This window comes from Brassica napus, chromosome A3 (genome assembly GCF_020379485.1).
Source record: "Brassica napus cultivar Da-Ae chromosome A3, Da-Ae, whole genome shotgun sequence".
In the NCBI taxonomy this organism is placed as follows: Eukaryota; Viridiplantae; Streptophyta; class Magnoliopsida; order Brassicales; family Brassicaceae; genus Brassica; species Brassica napus.
The window spans coordinates 7,272,545-7,294,749 of record NC_063436.1 but is presented as its reverse complement, the minus strand read 5'-3'; the positions used below and the strand labels follow the sequence as shown (position 1 = coordinate 7,294,749).

The following is a 22,205-nucleotide window of genomic DNA, read 5'->3' as shown; positions in this document are numbered from 1 at the left end:
CTACACTACATTGGTGTTAAATGAGATGGTTTATCTTTGAAGGCTTGTTTTGTTTATAAAGTTCCGCTAAGATACATGATTGTCTGATATTCAATGCTTTGTGTGCCGATGTTCAAATCCTTACACGAAAGTGTTGTAGATAATTGTCAAGGGTAGTTAGAGGGTAGAAATGTTTTTGACTTCATAGAAAGTGTGTCAAAAACACAAAAGTGTCTTCTTGTGTAAATCACAAATTCTAAAAGTGTGTGTTCTGCAGGTGTAAATTTTCTGTGATGGAATTGCTTCTCTTAGGAGTAAAGAAAGAAATAAAGAAAGAAAAATCACCAAAATGTATTAAGAGCAGTAGATAGCAATGAAAGAAGAAGATTCTTACAATCGTCAGAATCTGCATTTTAGCATTCTCAGAATACACACCAAATCACTTACTCACTGGATGGCTAAATCAGGCATCTTCTGTGGGAACTGCTTCTCCACTTCTTCGACTGTCTTCTTTGCATCTTCAACTTCTGGACCTTCCTTCACTTCCGATTCCGCCTGCAAAATTCAGTTTCTATAAGAGACAACACAGAACATGAACTACACGGTTCCTCTTATGTGTGTATTATATTCATTGTTTGTCTTCAACAAGGGGACTTTCTCATGCATGTGATTAATGGGATCACAATAGATACATAAAGTTCAAGTTTGAGGATCAAATTGCTACTAAACTTTCTCTAACAAAGTTCAGATCACTCTCTACATCGATTGTCATATTTACCAAAGTGGATTTAAGGTCAGCTAAGGCAGCCTCGAGACGTTTGTGGCAATCAGGAATCATCATCCTTGACTCACCCAACACATTCTCCTGCGTCGACCACGTATATATAGATTATCAGGAAAAAAAAATTATTAGGGTATCTGCATATCTGTATACTGTAAGCCTCATGATACATATAAGTTTAATGCAACCGAGAATGAAGCTACAAGTTTCCAAAAGAAAAAAAAAAAAAGAAGGAAGCTACATACACTTAGAACACAACACAATAGAAACACATAATATCATCACAGAACAAAGACTAGCTCTTAATCATCAGTGCTATTGTACCTGCTGTTTAAGGTCGTAAGGGTCAGCTCCCTTGTCCTTCATAGCAGCAGTCTTATAAAAGTTGATGTTTTTATCTCATAGGAGTGAAGCTCTTTCACAATCCTTTTAAAAGTTGATGTTTTTATCTTCAAACTCCTAATCATTTCTATTATCACTTCCTTCCTAGACAAAAGTAATTAGGGTGTATAACATCACCAGCCAACGACGATTCCTATTGCAGTTCATTTAAACTCAATCTCGATATATGAGCCGTGCATTACAAGTTGTTTCTATCGATTTCTTTACTTGATTTCAATCTAACATTTGAGAAAAAGAAAACCATTTATAACGTACATAGAAGAGGAAGAAGCGTTTTAGAAACGAACCAGGCGACGACGGAGCACGCGGCGGCGATGAGCGAGGAATCAAAGAAAAAATGAACAACCACTACGTCAGCATCTTAAAATATTATATAAGACAATAAATATCACTCAACACACTTTTTAATCTTAAATTCACTCCTACAAGACGTTACAAAAGAAAATCAATTTTCACCAAGATTATTACAACAACCTTTGCTTGTGAAGCAGAAGACATTGAAACCCAACGCAAAATACATACGTGAGATTTAACTTAATCATCTCACTTAGACACTTATTATTTCACCTTAAACACAAACGTCCCACATCGTGTGCCACGTTACATGTGTGTGCACAGAGTCTTTAGCAGCCAAGGTTAGGAACAGGGTCTACACCAAGCTGTCCACAATAGTTTCTGTAGTACATAATCCTTGCATTGACGGCATCCGGATTCCCACTGTTACACTCCATTCCATTGATGGCTCTAATGGTCGCTCCAAACCCTTGGTTTAGTACCGGTCTTACGCTATTCATCCAAAACCAGAGAGCTGTCCTGAAAGCCACAGTTGGGTTGCTACCCACTAGTTCTGGCTGGCCTAGGAGATTAAGGCCGAGACTCTGGCCGCATGGTCCGTAATTGTAGTTCCATGATAGTTGGATCGGTCCACGACCGTAGTAGCCTTTACCCGGTGCACATGGGTATTGCCTGTTGTTCTCGTCGCAGTAGTCTCGTGACGCTCCATTTATTTCTTCTATGTAGCAGAAGTCTAAACGATATAGAGATGTACATGAAACAAAGTGATTTATAATAATGATCAGCCTAATCTATAATCTACTAATAATAACAATCCTGATTAATTCCAAAGGTTGTGAATCTCACTTATCTTAGAAGTTGTGTCTTTTCTAAAAATTGTTAAAAAGTTATGTTTTTTCTAAAAATTGAATGTTGAAAGGTTATGTATTTTTTAAAAGTTGTCTAAATAGTTATGTCTTTTTTTTAAAGTTGTCAAAAAAGTTGTATATTTTCTAAAAATTGAATGTTGAAAGATTGTATCTTTTCTAAAAGTTGTTTTATAGTTATGTCTTTTCATCCTAAAAATATTTTATAAACATCTCATTAATATGAAAGATTATGTCTTTTCAATAATAAAAATGTTATCAATCCTCAAAATTTCTCAAATTTTGGAAAAATATATCTTCCTACAATTATTTGAATTTTCACATGCAATAATTATAAAAGGTTGTGAAATAATAATAAAAATCCTAACAATTATCTTTTCACTATAAAAAGTTGTGAAAAATGTCACCAAGATTGCATCATTCTATTTCTACAATTTTACCTAACCACTTAACTTTTGAGAAGTTGCACATTTTACTACTCAATACTTATACATTTTCAATTTCATCAGTTGTACGTAAATGTTTTACCATTGCAACTTTATTTCTATTAATTGTTATATATACCTGTTCGTTTTAAACCGTTAAACTTTCAAAAGATTGTGTACTTTGCCCTTCATACCTTTTCAATTCTATTTAAACAATCTTGGGTGGAATTTTAGACACAAAAAAAAATCAAATGTTGGGTGTATCACACATGACGTGATCAGGGAGTTATCTCCTCCAGTGTTATTAATCTCGCCGGTCATAAAATCAATTAAAGCTAACACACAGTGCCATATCATCCAAAAGAAAGCCCTATCTCCAAACCATTCTCTCTTTGCTATTTGCTGTCCCTGTCCCTGTCCCTCCACTTTTATCTTTGTCCAAGGTCATGGTTACTACGAAAAGTGGACGTAGGTATGTAAAAAATCTCTTTGTATAATATGCATGCATGTGTATGGAACAAAGTTTTGGTTATGAATAAGATACGCAAAAACTCCCTTTGTTCTTCTTTTTCCCTGTTTCTTCAGATCAGATAACAAAAAAAAACACAGTAACCATTTGAAAACTCATTTTTAATGAATTTGCAAGAAAATCTGTTAGATAATGCTTAGTTTACATATTTTAAAAGTATAATAATAGAAAAGATTAAGTTTAAAAATGTTGTTAGAATAATTAAAGTTGCCAAGCCAAAATTCAATCTCTGGCATATGTAGAAAAATATGAATCAATATAATTATTTGGTTAACCTATATTGGTCAAAAATACATATAAAATAAAATGAGGAGGGAAGAAAAAAAAGCAAAAAAAAAAAAGAAGAAGATGAGAGATTTCATGTGGAGACTCAATGCATGTGTGATCAACCAACCCGGTTGATTAAAAGTAAGCAATTTAATATTATATAACTATACATAATACTTTCGCCAATTTGTTGTTATAAAAATTTGATAATTTTTTTGTTTTGGTTATAAATTATATTTTCTTAAATAAAAAGGGTCTGCTATTATATATAGAAATAATAAAAATATTTCAAAAAAATATATATAACAAAAACTTAAAAATGTTTAAGATGTACCTTTTCTTTATAAAATAAGATAGATTTAAAAAAGCTTTCAAATGATGCATGTATCTATATTATGTGTCTTTTCGATATGCAATTATTGAAAAAATATGAAAATATGTGTAGATGTGCATTTCATCGTAAGAATGTGTCTTTGTATCCAAAATATATGTTTTTGATGTTAAATGTACTATCTAAAAATTATTATTTCAAATATGAAAGTAATGGCTATTCATATAGATTTTCGAGAGAATATAATAGTACATTTTTAAAAGTAATTCATTGTAATTTTTAATTCTTTTATAATTTCATATATTTATAAACTATTACAATATTTTGGTGATGAACTATTATATCTTTGATACATCATTGCAACTGTTGTATTTATATATTTTCGTGATGAACTATAGTAAATTTTAGTGTCAACAATTATAACTCTTAGTTAATCATTGTAATGCTTGTTTGTTAACCATTGTAATTTTTAACTCTCTGCATAAGAGGTTGTGGGAATTGGAAATCATAATTAAAAAAATTAAAATTATATATATCAATATCATCTCTAAAATGCATTAGTTTTAAGAATGGTGTCTTTTTAGTTAGTCTAAAAAATAGTTAAAATATTCCAAAATTGTCTTTCTAAAAACTAAGGAATTGTGTCTGTTCATTAGGTTATGTTATTTCATCCTAAAAGTTGCATTAATAAGTTGTCAAATTATATATGTGCTTTTCAAGCATCATCTCTAAATTTATTAGTTTTAAGAGTTGTGTTTTTCAATTAACTTTAAAAAGTAGTTAAAATATCCTTAAAACTCATTCTAAAAATTAAAGAGCTGTGTCTTTTCATTATGCAACAAGGTGACTTTTGTAATGTGTCTATTCAAATATATTGTAAGTTTACTATTTAAGATAATAACTATATCTAATTTAAAAATTATGACTATTCGTATAGTTCTTGAAAATTTATAAATAGGTCATGTACATATTTTTTTATTGTAAATCTTTCAGAAATTTATTAAAATAGTGAATAGAAAAAGTTGTATGCAGGTACCTAACTGAATTCTTAGAATATTTTCAAATGAAATATTGTAACCAATGGATGTTAAGATGGGTCATTCGGATTTGGATAGCAAAATATAATATAAAAATGAAATAATAAAATTCTTAGTTTTAATTTTCTTATATTAGAAAAAAATTCTTCGATTAGTCGTTATAAACTACCTTTTTTAATTTAGTAAAACAATTAGATTGGAATGTGCTTACTATTAATTTGTGTTAGTTTTTTCAGAGATTCCTAAATAATTTAGATAAACAGATAATAAGACATATATCTTGTATAGTATTAACATATTTGTAATTTTAATACAGTCAACCTATAAACAAATATAGTTTTTAATATTTCTCAAAAGAAATTATATAATTTGGAATTTAATTTAAAAAAATAAATTCTCGTGCGGTATCGCACGGGTTCATTACCTAGTTGAGATAAAGTCAATCCTTCATTTTAATTATTATAAGATGAAATTTTGAATTTTTTATGTATTGGCACATAAGTCCATTATTGTTTTTAACACTTAACTTGTTAGTATCATTTTACAATCATCATATGTGAACTGTAATGCAAACATTTAAAAAAATCGTTCCAATCCTTGGGTTTTGAGAATAACTCACTCATTTTTATGCTATAGTACTAAAAGTTAGAATGAGTAATAATGACTAGAGTAGATGTACAGACCAAAAAAATATTATAAAATATAAAAGAAAGAAAGGAATCTTACGTCCGGTCTCGTGAGTGAAATGAGCAAACATGGTTGCAATTTCACGCCTAGTAACGGAACTAGCAAAGTTTGGGAATGAATTAGCAGCGTTGAAAAAAGAGTCGCGGGTGTAGAAGCTTTTCCCGGCGCAGCCATTACTGGCTTGGCTGATAATGTTGTTAAAGAAGCCTTGTGTCACAATGGTACCGACCGGTTCACCACTAGAAGGGGTTCCACTGCCTATACAAGGACCTGATGGACACCCAGCACCGCAATAAGGATCAGTGGTACCACAATAACCGTACTGACTGCAGCATAAGTTTGGGGCGCAACCGCAGTTCTGAGAGTTGACTGTTTCAGAGTAGAAACCTAAGAGGCAAAGGAGAAGGACTAAAGAGATTTTTGTGAGAGCCATATTTTGTATTTGTGGATGGGAAGGAAGAAGTGAGATGTATTCTATATAGAGGGGAAAATGTTGGATAGTTTGATCATTTGCTCTGGTATGCGCAGAAATAATTGATTCTCTCTCTAATAATACAGATTTAGCTAAACCGAGTTTGACTTTTAGTCTAGCTCTTTCCTAAAATTAATATTGTGGACTCGGTCCAACAATTCGATTTACTCATTCAAGCAACGTAAATATGTTACAATAGTAATACAGTAGTATTATTGAAGCCAGTTTCAAAAAAAAAGTAATACACTAGTATTATGCACGGTGCTATACTGCTATGCGTAACGGGAGTTTTTTTCTTTTTTTTTTTTTTTTGAAAAGGAGTTTTTTTCTTTTTTGAGTATTTCATACAAATGCATTCTCAAATTTAATAATAATCTTAACGTATGTATATCAAAATCGTCATGGCAGACGAACTCAATCTATTTAGAAGTTATTAATGATGATGATTGGTAAACACAATATTCGTCTGCATGGAGTGGATCGCCCAAACTTCCCTTAGACCATCTCCAATGGCTTACTCTATTTTTTACTCTAAAATAGAGTAACTCTATAATAGAGTTTGAGTTTGCTCCAATGGTACTATATTTTAGAGTAGAAAATAGAGTGATGAACCAAAAAAAACAAATTACTTTATATTTGGAGTAAACTTATTTTTCACTCTATTATAAAGTGAGAAATAGAGTACCATTGGAGCATTTTTTACTTTAAACTCTATTTTAGAGTGAAAAATAAAGTGGAGTTGGAGATGCTCTTAGCGAACATTAAAAAATATTGTACAATAAAAATATACGTTTAAGTTATGCCGCCTTCTAATATCTTTTGCGCGCCACATTTGACGCGGCCCAAATTACATGTGTATTATTTAAATTGTAATTGACTTTTCCATTTATTTGGGTTTAAACTCAAATCAAGTAAGGGCAAAACATGACACGTAGAATAAAACACCGAGATACATAATACGCAAATCATCTTGGAACGATCCAAGATACAGCCTTAAAATCATCCTAATTAAAGGGAAGGTTAGAAACGTTTACAGGGCATTTAATTTCTTTCCACTATGTTTTTCATTGGCTTCCACTGTAGAAAGAGATAAACATAGGATACAAAGACATGTACATGCATAGCGAGACGTCAAAGCATATGGCTTCTATTAGACTACGGTAGGCAGCAAGTGCAACCCGTTCGGACCGTTCCGTGTCGTCATTGGCCTAACAATGCATATGACTCCTATTACCAATTAATAAATGATAAATCTTTTGACCTAATGCATGACTCCTGACTCCTACTATCCATTTATACTAAATCCTTATATTCTTTTGTTGTTTTTTTTATTATAACTGGGAATCGATCCCAAACTGAATCACAAATTAAGTATTCTGGTAGGTCAATGATATATGCATATTATCGGCAATTAACGGATAGACAAATGCAGAGAATAATTAATATTGCAGCCAATTCATTCGAAGTTTCATTAAAATCTACATCATACATCAATTTTGACCACTATGATGTTGATTATTTTATTATTATGTGTTTTAAATTAACTTTGTTTTAAGTTATTAATTAGATTTACTTTGAATACTTATGCTCACTAATCAAGAAAATCACTTAGAAACCGTATCGTATTCACATGTCTTTTGCTGCAATTTCATAAGCCAAACAGAGTAGGAGATGTGAATTGCACAGTGGTCCTCTTTTTCTTCTTCCTTCTTCACATAGAAAAAAAAAAGTAAACCTTAAGATTAAATTAAATCTCATCTCTGTTTCATTCTTCTTTAGTTAAATCTCAGTTTCTGTGTCAGTGGTCCTCTCTATCTCCAGTGATCATGCGCTTCATATTCATTCCGTACTTGTTGTGTTTCAAACTGTTCATGTCTCTTCACTGTTGGCATTTCTGGTTTTGTTGAAGCTTTTCTTTACCGCCATTTTAATTGTAATTTCAAAATAATCAAAGGATAGTGCGCAATCTATCCTTAAATTCTAAGACAAGAATATGTCATAATCATTAAAAAAACAAGAATATGCTTAGTAACTCTGATTAATAAATCTTGAAACAACTTTCGTAAGTACAGTAACTCTGATTATATGTCATAATCACAGAAAAAGACAAGAATATGCTTAGTGATCCATTCTGCGGTAAGTTTTATAAGTGTTCATTTTTTAATTAAAACGACAATATGATAACTACTTTTATTATTTGTTTCTATTAATTAGAGAGAAGTATCTCCACAGTTTCATCTAACCTCTTAATGAACATCAACAACAACTAGAATTGTCACAAGACAGAATGGTACTTAGACTAATGTTACCAGACGTTAACTAACATTATATTAAGAGGTTTTTTTTTTTACTTTGTTTTTGTAAATTGACGCCAGATTTGCTCAAAAACGTGGATGATAAGATCATGATACTCCTTTGGATTCAAGGAAAGGTAACAAGCAAGAAGATCCTCCAAGTCTTTTGAAGCTCTTATGTTGTTCTCTTCTATCATCTCCACCATCGATTCTCTGAAATCTTTCTTTGGATCAGCGGAACGCTTCACACACACTGCAAAACTCTCAAGAACAACTTGTTTGCTCTCTGATCTCGACGTGCTTCGACGCATACCTGAGAGTTGAATTCTTGGTGAAGTTACTCTTCTGAGGTTTATCCCTGAAGACGATTTTCTTCCACTGGGAACTTGATTTTGGTATCTCTTCTCTGCTCTGCATTCATCATATTCTTTCTCTTTATAATCTTCACAGAAAGATGGCATCTTATTGGTTTCTTGATTAGGTTACTTGCGGGACAAGTTTTCTCTGTGGAATGAGACTCTTTGACCTTGTACTTGGTGAAAGCCTTATCCTTTCTGTCGATCTTGAAGTTGGAAGGATCAACGGATTCACCATCCTCCTTTCCGTAGAAACTAAATAAAAAATACTCAGGGGAGCTTTCAAGAGCTGGAAACAAGCTCTGAGTGGAACTTTCAGATGCAAAAGGAGGAGTGATTGGTTTAAGAGATAGCTTGTAAAGTGTCTTTCTCTTACTCTTCCTTTTGGTGTAAAGAGAGCTTCTTGGTGAGTTACGGTGAGGACTGTTTGGTACTAAGCTGTTGGAAAAACGAAAGGTTGAAGAGTGATGAAGAAGAGGAGAATCTGAGGAGGGTTTCTTCTTATTACAAGTGTTTGAGGAACAAGAAGAAGGTTTGTGTTTGGGTTTAGACTGCTTAGTCATGTCTTTGAGCTTGTGCAGCCATGCATTTGGGATCATATCTGAAATTTTGAACTTGTAATTTCCCATTGAATCTCCCACTCTTCACAAGATTTCTTTCTTAAACTCTGTTTTCCTGTTTCCTTATATAAAGAAAAACAGAAGGAAGCAAAATCTCTATGTGACAGGTAAAAAAGATGCTAAGATTGGAATTTATGGGGCCCCTATTTCTGAAAAAGCTTAAAGAATGACTTTTGTTTGAATCATCATCGCCAGCATCAGCATGAACTACTTGAGACATCACATTTTCACACGCTTTACTTCATTAGGATTTATTTGAATAAAGTAATGTGGAATATGGCGGTATAGTTGATTCAGGGTGGGTAAAATTGGATACAAAAATACAATTGATTTAACTTTTAATTAAAAAATTATATTATATAGATAGAATAGATAAAATATTATTCATCAGTCATCAATCAGTTGATTAGTTAGAAGAACTATGTAAATCTGAATTAACGGAGAGCATTTTTTATTTATTGATTGAACAAACTGAAAGGATAACTATTCAGCTATAAGAAAAGTAGCAAATGAACAAAATTATCGATTAAAATTAGCTTTTGATTTATATGTTTTGATTTTAGTGATTAGTATATTATATTTATTGTTTATACAAATTTATAATTTAATTTACAAAAACAAAGATTAAAAGAAAAAATGTCTATGGAAACCAACGTTAGTGTTGCCCAAAAAACGTAACAAGTCCATTTATATATTTGGAACAAAAATCAGTTTTAGGGATAATCCATTAAAAAGTTGTGTGTGAGGTTATTATGACCAGATGGCAATGACATAAAAGAAAGAGCAGCTTTTCTTCTTCCTCTTCTAAATAAGCTTTAATATCGATACGCCTTTGTTCAAAAGAAAGAAGCCTTTCGACTAAAAACGTTCGCACCATTTGCAGCTTTAGTCCTAATTAAAAAAAAAATCAAAAGTATAATACAAACAAAAAAACATTTAGCTAAAACTTGTACAAATGTGAAATTGTGAATCTATCTTGGTTACTTAGTACACATAGTAATCATGAAATTGTATACTTTCATTTCGATGCTTCTTTAAATTTGGTAAAATCTAAATGGTTATCTTATGTGTATAAATAGTTTAGTATTGATCTTATGTCGAATTTTTATAATTATATTTTAGGTGCTACAAGTGTGCAAATGATAAGATTAGGATAATCAACGTTTTCCCTTTTTTTCATTTGAATATCTTTGAATTTTGAATAAAATAGGAGAAGCTTTTGAGTCGTAATGATGATTTTGAGAAACAATAGGTCCAATATGTCCACTAACGCCGACCACTTCGAGGGACACCATTTTCTCTTTTCATCATTCCCTTTCCAAATCAACATTTTTGTCAACTATTTCTATTTCCTTTATAAATAGAATATATTCCATAGTTACATAAATATGCACAAGTGAATAGAGAGGCATGAATCTGAAACAAACTGAATTAGACATATATATTGGTGGTGATTGCTTTTAACAAGCCAGAATCTATGAAATGGATTCAACATCAAAAATATGTGCAACATATTTCTAGCTACGTAAAAAATAATGCAAGATACAAAAATTATACCACAGAAATTAGCCAAAACTAGACAGACTTTTACCTATACTTCAACTAAACTAAGTTATTGGAATTTAACCGAAAATATTCAAATTTTGAATTCTCCAACATTTGCAACATATATAACCCGATTGCACATCTAGAGAAAATTGAATAAACTTCTAATATGAATGATCCCCAAGTTTTATGGCTATTGAAAAGTTCAGTTTTACATATAACATTCATATTCACAAACTTATGCATTTTCTCTAGATTTGCAATCGGGTTTGTTCAACATATAATCAATAAATGATCTTTACAAAAATTAAAGAAGAACACAACAAAACCAATTTTATTTATTCTTGAGCCATGTTCACAAGAAGAGCTCCACGAAACACATATATAATAAAACTTATTTATTCTCTTCTGTTTTAAAAAAAAATGAATAAGGAAAAAAACCATTAACTAATATTTAACGTTTTAAATTTTAACTTATAAACCGTTAACATACTAGCATACGTTATCTTCCGTCTATAATTTTAATATTTTGGATGGAAAATAGTTATTATATCTTAGAGATCATTAAAGACTTGTAAAATAGTCTAGAGGAGTTTTACTTTACCATTGAAAAACTTTTTTAAAACTTCACCATCATGAATTTTGCACTTAAAGACGTGAACCCAACGCAACACAAGCCAATCCTCTTAACGCTTATACACACCAAAACAAAACAAAAATCCTAAAGAGGATCACCACATCACAACAACAACAACAACGAAAAGCTTCAAGATAATGAGAGTGAAAGCAAATTTGATTAACTTTAAATCAAAGCTTTCAAATCATGCAACAGATTTGTCTCTCTCTTCCGCAGCACAAACAAAGACCATGAGATGAGCCAACCAAACTCCACAAGCTCCTCTTGAATGTGAACATAGATATAAAGCAAATGATCATTCACCATTCTGTTTTAGAAAGATAAACCTGTGATTTAATCACTGAATCTCCAATCTTAAACCCTGGCATTGTGGACGAACTCAACGCTTAAATCGCCTTCTCATGTTCATTACTTACTAAATATTCCATGCATACACCTGAGTACCTAGTTCCTCTTCTGACCACCAAAGATCTTTGCTTTCGGATCCAAGGAACCTGCTAGCGATCCAAGAACCCATAATCACTTGGCCACTTTCGCAAAGATTCGATAAAACAAGGTTCTTGGATGCTTACCAAGCAAAACTAGTCCCCTCATATCCAAGTTCCCAAAGAAGGAAGCCTCCATAGACGGATGAACAAGTAAGAGATACTTCTGACCGCAGAATCTGGAAACGCTGTTAACGTGTCTAATGGATCATCGAAACTCATGAGTTTTGTCACATCACACGGGTTAAGCTTCATGCCGTGAAACATTCTACGAACAATATATGACTCAAAATCAACCTTCTTGTCTGAGTTCTTGGCGTATGTTACGTTTCCAAAGATAGTTTCCACTGCTTTCTCAAGATTCTAACCTGTTGCTTTCATCAGACTGATTAATGACTTGGCAAAGTCGTGAACCGACCTAGAAGCAGCTCTGAACGTGAACTCAAGCGAGGAAACACTCATAATCCTCTCTTCGAGTTTCCTATTCTCTGCAACCAAACAGTCTAGTTTCTTCTTTAGAGAGTGAATCTCACTCTCTTTCCTTTTATTTGCGACTTGAGCTTCCCCAAATGCTCCTCGTCGGTTTCATCTCTCAAACGATACAGACAATAGTTTCTAAGGGTACCAAAAGAGGTTAAAGCTGACTTGCACACGAGTTTCTATCTTCTTTCTGTCATAATATTTGTCTCGGCTCTCATGAAACTGGAAAACAAAGTGCTTGTCCCAACAAACGTTGTAAGTTTGTAATACTCGCTGAGCTTCGTTTCATGGCCACATTATTCTATTCTATTTACCTAGTCGGCCAATTTCGGAAAATAGCTTGTGATTTTTGTAAAAAAAAAATGTGTTGACATTCGTGCATGGCTGAGGGAGCGAGAGGGAACGCTGTTTTGTGTTGACATTTTTTTGAAAAAAATATCTAATTCGTTTGATTTTCCAAACACTTATCTGTGGAACGCTGTTTTTTGTTAATTAAGAATAGAATTTATATACCATTCACGTAGTAATTCGTCCATAAATATGTTGGAGAGAATATCTCACATTAAAAATATGTAAGAGACTTGAGTAATAAATAAAAAATTTGGATCAATCCACTAATCACCATCGATTTTAAGTTTGAAGCTCGTAATAAACTCGAATCTAACATATATATGTCTATGATCAAATTACAATATTCATAATAAATCCAAGTAGAGGAAGTTTTTTGTAAATCGTACTAGACTCCATCTATATCCTGATAGTAATTAATTAGTTTGAATTCTATCTTGATGATGAAGAAGACAATAGGAAGTGGTCCAAATACTGAAAGCACACAAGGCATGAATTCAAACCTCGTGCATCTCTTATCTCTTTCTATTTTCAACTTTTGGCTTCCCTCCATCTGACACACTCCATCTTCACTTTTTCTCTCTTCGGACCTGTTTTATCAGTACCAATCGATTATATTCACATTTATGTGTATATATATATATAGGTGTGTGTTATATAAGAGCGTATCTAAATCCCTTCTTAAAAGTTTGGTGAAATACATAAAATATCTTTTCAAGATTAAGTGTGGACAAACTATCTGGATCCAAAGTTCTAAACTGGATTTGATCCAAATTTTAAGATACCAAGTCAAATTTGATCCGACATATCTGAATGTATCTTTTGGTATAGGAGAATGGATCCGATTTTTTTTGGTAACTAAACCAATCCGATCCCAACAGATATTGAACCGAATATGATCTAAAATTTTATACTAATCTATATGTATTAATTTCTCTAGATCTGAAATAGTTGATATCCAAAATATCAGATTCAAACCCGATTCGATACCCAAATACCTAACCTTACTTAAGATACTTGGGTTTGGGTTTTTAGCAGTTATACTAAAATTTTGTTAATGATGAAACTCTAGATAATTATGCTAAATTTTAGAAAAGGTTGACTACTGAATAATTTTAAAAAAATTGGATGATTTTAATATAGACTGACTACATAATAATTAAAAATTTGATATGGTAAAGTTAATAATTTGTGAATTAATTAATTACTGAAACTACTGGTATGATGCTTCAAATTTCAACAAAAATGATGGTAATGTTTTTTGAATTTTAAAAGTTATATGGTAGAATTATTTACAATATGCAAAAATTGTTTATATTAATTTAATAAGTGGTAGATTTGTTTTTGTTTGTCATAAGAAAATATTAGGAATGTCGGAAGTATTTTTATTCAAATGGTTTGATTGAATGTTTATTGATGCTTTTATGAAGACAAGATTTTGAATCCTAGAAAAAATGACATGCATACTAACAGAGAAAATGCATACGTGATATTTAATACTATCTATGTTCCTTAAGGATTCATATTCTAGTTTTTTCACGCATTTTAATAAAACATATTAAATTTGCATAATTTTTTGTGTTTATCTTTTTTCCACAATTTTAAGCTAATAAAAAACTAATTAGTGCAATTAAGATTTTTGAAGTTTGCAATTAGTTAATAAAACATGCATTGAAAATATAAAATTAAATCTTTAGAAACAATTTTTTCTCTAGAAATGTATCTTTAAGAAATGGAGGTAATTTTAACATAGTGCAAGTAAAATAGTGCAAGTAAAATCTGCAAGAGGGGATTTGTAGCCTGTCTTAAAAAAAAGTTAAATGCCCAAGTGTCTCAAAAGAAAGATCTTTTCGTAATGGTTTTTTGTCAGAAAAATGGCAAGAGGGGGTTGGTAGCCTGTCTTTGGGCCTGAGTGGTGAGAGATCCCAACGAGCTAATGTAATTTTATCAAAGAAAAAAATTGTTAGGTGATCTCCAACAGAATATCAAAATACTAATTTAGTATAATTTCATCTCTAAGGCCAACAAACAAAAATCAGGTAAAACCACAAAAAAAATAGTGTTTCATTATACCCAATGCACAATAAATCAAGATATAAGTTTTTTTTTTTTTAATTCAAAACACTGTATTTATGTATAAGTATCAATATCTTATGTATTTTATTAGTACTTAAAATAATTTTCATTTAGTTATAATTTTTTTTTTTTATTTATTATTTAAATATTATTGTTATGAAATCAATTTAATATATAAATTAATATAAATTATATACAAAGTTTAATAATATTTATTTTAATAATATATATTTAGATTTTGTTTTTTTCTTTTTTGTAATTAAAATCAAAAATAAATATTATAAATATATAAAATGTTTAATCAAACATGTAAATGCATTAGAGACTTTTAAAATTTAGTACATTATTTTGATTTGATGATTAGTTAATTAATGAATTTTTAGTTATTCCCAGTGTTATATATTGTTATAAAATTAGGTGTATAACAAATATAAAATTATTTTAAATACATAAAATAATTTCATTTGTAGTTATATATATTTAGAATCATATGTTATAATTTAACTTGCTTGTGTTTTTAATAATTAATTATACAGTATGTATTAATAATAATGTTATTAAAATGTTAATACACTAATATAATATATTTTAGTTACAATTTTATCTTAGTAATATTAGTCATAAACTATTAAAATAATAAAAATAAAGAATTTGATTAATAATAAAATAATGAAGAATATTCCTTTTTATTAACATTTGGTGTTGTGGTGGAGACACAAAAACATTTAGTGCTAAAACTACACTAAAATAGTGTAATTTTGACACTAAAATGGTGTCTGGTTGGAGATGCCCTAACAAGATATCAAATTTGGCACATTCCACCAAATTTAGTGTAATGTGAATAGTATTACACCAAATCTTAAAATACATATTTTATTATGTTTCATTTAATAATATGTTTCATTGTCATCAATTTGTAATTAACATTTTCTAGCTATATTATAAAGTTTATATAGGATTTGCTCACACTAAATATAATCCTATATTGGCCACTGAAACTCATTCACTATTACTGCAAGTACCCTCCGGTTTTCGGTCAAAAGGTACCTCCGATGTGAAAATGAAGTATTCTCTATACGGGGACATATTATTGAATTATGATTTTTGAACGAATGGTAACGCGTTCTGCATTTGATTGGGGTGAATGCAGACTTTAGAAATAGTGTTTGTCTTTCTGAGTGATTTTTCATATCTTTGAAACATACATAATAGATAGGAAACATGCAAGTCCCATCTATCTCAGTCAATCAACGAATAATAAATTTCAATAACAATAACATGGTGAATGAGTAAAGGATACAGTGTGTCAGGTGTGTGTATTAAACCTTATTATAAAATAATTGAGAAGTGGTGTGTCAGGGATGGAGATACTTACCATGGCATGTGACCCTCTCGATATTTTCCTGTGGACGAATATTTCTGTATTCACTCTTCGTCGACTATTTTGGTGAGAAATTATTCTCTTACCATTCTGCGTATAGCTTTCTCTGCTCATGTGTTGTTTTAATGAACATGATCATTTTCGTCCAATCTTTTTTTAACACAAATGTAGTTTAAAGTGGTACATCATATCAACCCAAATTTTGTGATGCAATGCAGTGGTATTCGAACAAAAATGAGATTCTGAAAATTTTGTTCCCGAGGTCATGTTTTACCAATATGACTGATTATACAAATATTTTTGAGGTGTTTGTATTTGTGGGGATTTATGTTTCCAATTAAAAAAAATTGTTGGACTAACAGAAATATTTTATATTTAAATTTGATACCCGTAATAATATAAAAATGTAGAAAGAAAATCAGCATTTAACACTTCTTTGTTATTGTGCTTTTATAGACTAAATTTCTTCTAACCGCCATTTCACTTGTATTCATTAGTATTCTAAACGCCTAACATTGATATTAACAAACGCTAAATTGAATTAACAATACTATGATTGATTGACCTACAAAAAAGACAGTATCTTTTTTTTTTAAACACACAAAGATAGTATTGAACTACAGTACGTACAAAGAATACAAATTTACGTTGTCAATACATGGTAGGAAACTAGGAGTGTCCGTGAGATCGTATCATACTTATTGCATTTACAAACATTTATCCTCATTAGCAGGAAATACATCGTAGAGATCATACCATTCCAAGTCTCTCCATATTAGTTGGAGGATTTTGTTATTACAATGATTATATGGTTGTTGTAAAATACTACTAGATTGCAAGTACTGTCAAATGTATCTTCCATGAAAAAGTCACTCATAATATATTGTTTCACTCATGTTCAATGTTCATGTCACAATTCATCAGGATTCATCAATTATAATTAATTATTTTTGTCAACAGAATCGTTTATGTAACTAAGGAATATAGCCGGTATCCCTAGTTTCATTATAAGACATCTTTTTCACATGCATTGGACGAATTTCAAATTTGGTTTTAAATTTGATAGTGATGGCAACAACATTATCATAAAGTGATAAAAACTATATTTGAGTACATGTATAATCTTCAATGCTAAAGTTCTATACTACAATATGCCGTTCCAACTGCAAATATACCTTTTAACTGATATTGTTTACTGCACCTACTGTTAAGAATCCTTAGTATATATATATATATATTAGATTCCGACTCTATGTTAAAAGTACGGATATTTTTTGTTTTACATTTTTTTAGAAATTTAATTTTTATATTGTATTTTTTGTATAATATTTCTTTTAAATGATTATAATTTTTATATTTGTCTTTTTGTATAATATTTCTTTTAAATGATTAATAATTTTTTTTAATAATTGTATTAAAATAGTTAATCACACCAATATCAATAGATCATATTCATGTTTTAATATTTTAATAGAATAATGTAACCTTTGCGTAAATTGATATGAATAAATAATTATTGATAAAAACTTTTGATATAAATGTGTTAATACATGGAATCTTTCTTACAGATTTGTTGGATGTTTGTCCACACCTCCTTGCCGTTTTCCTACTCTTCAAATCAGTCATGTCTCATCTATATGCCTTAATCCCCTATATATTAATTGAGGAACATTTGAAAAGATGTAACCTCAATTTTGTATTAATTAAAAGAGGCCCCAATGCATAGGTGGCACTCAATTAGGTAGTCAATTACATTCAATTGAAAAATAAGTAGGTCCACATTCGATTTTTATATGTTGTTAGATACATAAGTTGGTCAAACTATATGATATAATGATATGATATGTTTTTTCTTTCCTTAATAAAACCTACGGATTACCATAAATTACTAATATATATATGACAATTAATGCTTTTAATAATAAAGATTTGATAACAATTTATATCTCCTCCATCATTTTTTGTTTAATTTTATATTATTAAAATAAATTAAACAATCAAATTAGCTATAAAAATAAATTTAGATTTTTTCCGTATATGTTATATTTTGAATTTTTAAAAACGACAATATGACTAAACTATTAAAATTATTATGTTGAAAATTAATGATCAATGGTTTAACATTTTTATTATAAGAAAATACACATGATTTTAAAACCATATGAGTAAAAAATATCATTTAATAATAAATAAATATATATAGATTAAACACACTATATACCATAAGATTACATAATATTTTATTAAAACTTAATAAAACTTTCAATGAATTTTCAAGAACATTTATAAATTATAAATTATTAAAGATTTCAGATTGAAAATTTTGTTATCGATGATTTAAATATTTTGTTATAAAACGATATGAATGATCATAGAACCGTATGATTATAAATTCTTATTTAATAAATAACTATACAAAATATACTATTCTTAGAAAAATAGGTTGGTCCATCTTAACTTATATTACACTTTTTATAAAACTAACTATCGAATTGATAATAACGTACCAAAAATGTTTTGCACTTTCTTAAATAAAAGCTACGAATATACTTACCTAATATGATAACGTATATGTGAAAATTAATTATTATGAATAATAAATATTTGATAACAATTTTTGTATCTTAGTTCTTTTTTTAATTTTATATTATTAAAATATATTTAAAATCACATAAATATATAATAAAAACATTTATATTTTTTCTTATATGTTATATTTTGAATTTTTCAAAACGTCTATAAATTATTAGAAATTTTGAGATCCCCACTCTGAAAATTTTGTGATCAATAGATTATTTTTTTGTCATAATAAGTTACAAATGATCATAAAATTGTATTAATATGAACTTTTATTTAATATATAAGAAGATACACATGATTTTAAAACCATATGAGTAAAAATATCATTTAAAAATAAAACACATATATATATATATAGATTATACTATGTACCATAAGATTACATAAATATTTTAATATTAAACTTTCAATGAATTTTTCAAAAACATTTATAAATTATAAACTTATTAAAGATTTCACATTGAAAATTTTGTTATCGATGATTTAAATTTCAGTTATAAAATGATATGAATGATCATAGAACTGTATGATTATAAATTCTCATTTAATAAATACTATATAAAATATACTATTCTTAGAAAAATAGGTTGAACTATCTTAACTTACATTATATTTTTTATTAAACTAACTATCGAATTGATAAATAATCTATCAAATTTGTTTTTTGTTTTTTGCACTTTCATTAATTAGAAACTACGAAATTACCTAATATGATTAACGTATATATGAAATTAATTATTATGAATAATAAATATTTGATAACAATTTTGGTATCTTAGTTTTTTTTAGTTTTTTTTATTATTTATGAAAGATATTAAAAAAATCACATTAAATATATAATAAAAATTTATATTTTTTCTTATATGTTATATTTGAATTTTCAAAACGTTTATTATTATTATAGAAATTTGAATATTCCCACTCTGAAATTTTTGATCAATAGATTTTTTTTTGTTATAATAAGTTACAAATGATCATAAAATATAACGCATATGAATTTTTATTTATAAATATTCAAACTAAATAATATATATATATATATATATAAATACTAATGATCTAAAGCAACAAGATTGGCTGATCAATTTAGTCGTCCATTGAAATCTTTCAAAAGTATGTGAAAGACTAAAGTCAAAGTAAATATGGTTTTAGAATAGTAATTATATTTTACTAACCGAAATACCGAAAAAAACCGAACCGAACCGAAAACCAACCCGATATTCGGATTGAACACCCTAATCCAAATGAAGCCAAACTATTGTTTCATTCTCCAAAATATAATAAAAAGAATAACTTAATCCCGCGCAAGGCGTGGGTCTTATCCTAGTTATGAACTTATAATCAACGTTACTAATAAACAATCATTTTACCAAAACTTTATAACCAACTATCTAAAATCACAACAGAGAGTTCCTCTAATCATCTATTGACCCCGCGTAACAATGAACTGAAGATTATATAGTATTACTACTAACACGTGAAATCATCTATTATTATATAACATGTGATGTGACACACAGCACAACGTCTAAAACAAATGCCATATTAAAAAGAACTTAGAAAAAAATATATATATATATACACACATATATAAAACAAATAGCTTGGAAAATTGCTAAGCAAATTCTGGAGAAAAGAAATGGCATTTGACCCAAAAAAAAGAAGAAGGGTACAATGGCAGAGAGAATAGGTTCATGAGAATCTAACTCCCAAACTTAGTTAGCAATGCTTAGGTACCTTCCTTAATTACTTCTCTTTACACTCTTTCCTCTCCTTTTATCTCTACACCCCCCCCCAAATTTTAATTGCACATTTTTTAGTAAACCCCTCCTTGTTCGCTCATAATAGAGTCGTTTTGTTTTTAACTTCCCTTTCTCAAACACACTACTCCCTCTCCTTCTTTTGAGAGAACCCAAATCATAGGAAACCAAAACACACTATAATCCGTTTGATTGATCTTATATTGGTTTCCATTTTTATTTCTGATTTTGTAAACCCACCAAGTTTTTTTCATGAGATGGATGAGTCGTAACTGATCTCTGCTTCTTCACACAGTTGGGTGTTTAATCATGGGATCCCAGACAATCATCACATCATCATCATCATCAATCATCATCAGAAAAATCGAGAGAAATTCAGTCTCTTTTATATATTCCTACTCTGCTGCGTTGTCCTCTATGTGTTGGCCACTTCCATACCCCCCTTCTTCACTTTCTTCTCCATGTAAGCCCTCTTTCTTTTTCGCGGTTAACATAAGATATATTTATTTGTCTTGAATATCATATAAATCAAACATAAATATCTTCTAATATTTGGTTCGTACGTAGCATTGAATCAGTACCTTACAATCTATATATGTTATGTTTGTTCTAAAATGCAGATATTAGGAACTCTAATTCTGGGAAATTAGGGCACTTCTATGCACAGGTTCGTAAGCTTTTTTTACCCTTTACTTTCTTGCAGTCCTCCAACATTAAAAATATTATTTTTAATGATAGGTCAAAAATTAGCTTAAGTGGTCAAATACTGTGTTTATTATATCTAAGATAAAACCAACCACATAAGTCCACAAAGCTTAGCAAAATCCTCTCTTGATTCAAGTATCTTTGAAGGATAAGACTGACGTTGATTCATCATCATTAAAGACATTTTAAATAAGCTTATAATGTGGGGATCTCTAAAAGGACTTCACAAACAAAAGAAGAGAGGGGGGGGCGTGTGACTAAAATACGCATGAACAGTCAGCGATTGTGACGGCATGTTGAGATGGACTGAGCAGCAGAGATGCCATGTACTCCTGAAAAGAATCTCAGCCGTTCGATTCGCTTCAGCACACGAGGACAAGTACAGTAATCGACTTTGGTCCGTTCACCACATATGGGTCCTGGTGCCCTGCCTTGCGTTTGTCTGTGTTTCGATCGCGCGAGTATTAAATTGGTAATATTATCAGTTCACTCACACCACCCCACGGCGCACGTTAACGTATGATAAGCCTCTTGGAACTTCTCAATCTCTCCACCTTTTTTTGGTAATGTGCGTAGCGTTTTTTTTGGAGCGCTAATCACGGTTCTTGTCTCCAGCCCCACCAGCCCTAATCTTCGAAAAATTTTCTTAGCTAAAGTGGCGCATTTAAGCAAGCACACGCGCATTTGAGCTCAATAGTGTACATTTTGCTAAAATGCGTACTTGAGTACACAGTTCACTCTCTGTCTTGTAATAATGATAGCAACTGAAATTTAATTATTTCTAAAATATATATTTCATCGTAATAGTTTGGTTGACAGAAAAACAAATACAACATATATTCTTATGGTAATGTATAATTCAGGAGGA

The 22,205-nt window shown here is 29.9% G+C and overlaps 1 protein-coding gene and 2 pseudogenes across 1 annotated transcript; all 3 read right to left on the bottom strand.

Annotated features, from left to right (window-relative positions):
- Nucleotides 1-426: 426 nt before the first annotated feature.
- On the bottom strand, nt 427-1,682 carry LOC125591266 (annotated as a pseudogene).
- Nucleotides 1,500-6,224, bottom strand: LOC106443399 (endochitinase At2g43590). The gene is made up of 2 exons (XM_013884966.3): nt 5,638-6,224; nt 1,500-2,189 (listed from the first exon to the last, which is right to left on the bottom strand). The coding sequence occupies exons 1-2, from the start codon at nt 6,029-6,031 to the stop codon at nt 1,786-1,788; spliced, it is 798 nt and encodes a 265-aa protein (XP_013740420.1). The 5' UTR covers nt 6,032-6,224; the 3' UTR covers nt 1,500-1,785.
- A 2,010-nt stretch (nt 6,225-8,234) lies between these two features.
- On the bottom strand, nt 8,235-9,372 carry LOC106443400 (annotated as a pseudogene).
- Between the last annotated feature and the right edge of the window lie 12,833 nt (nt 9,373-22,205).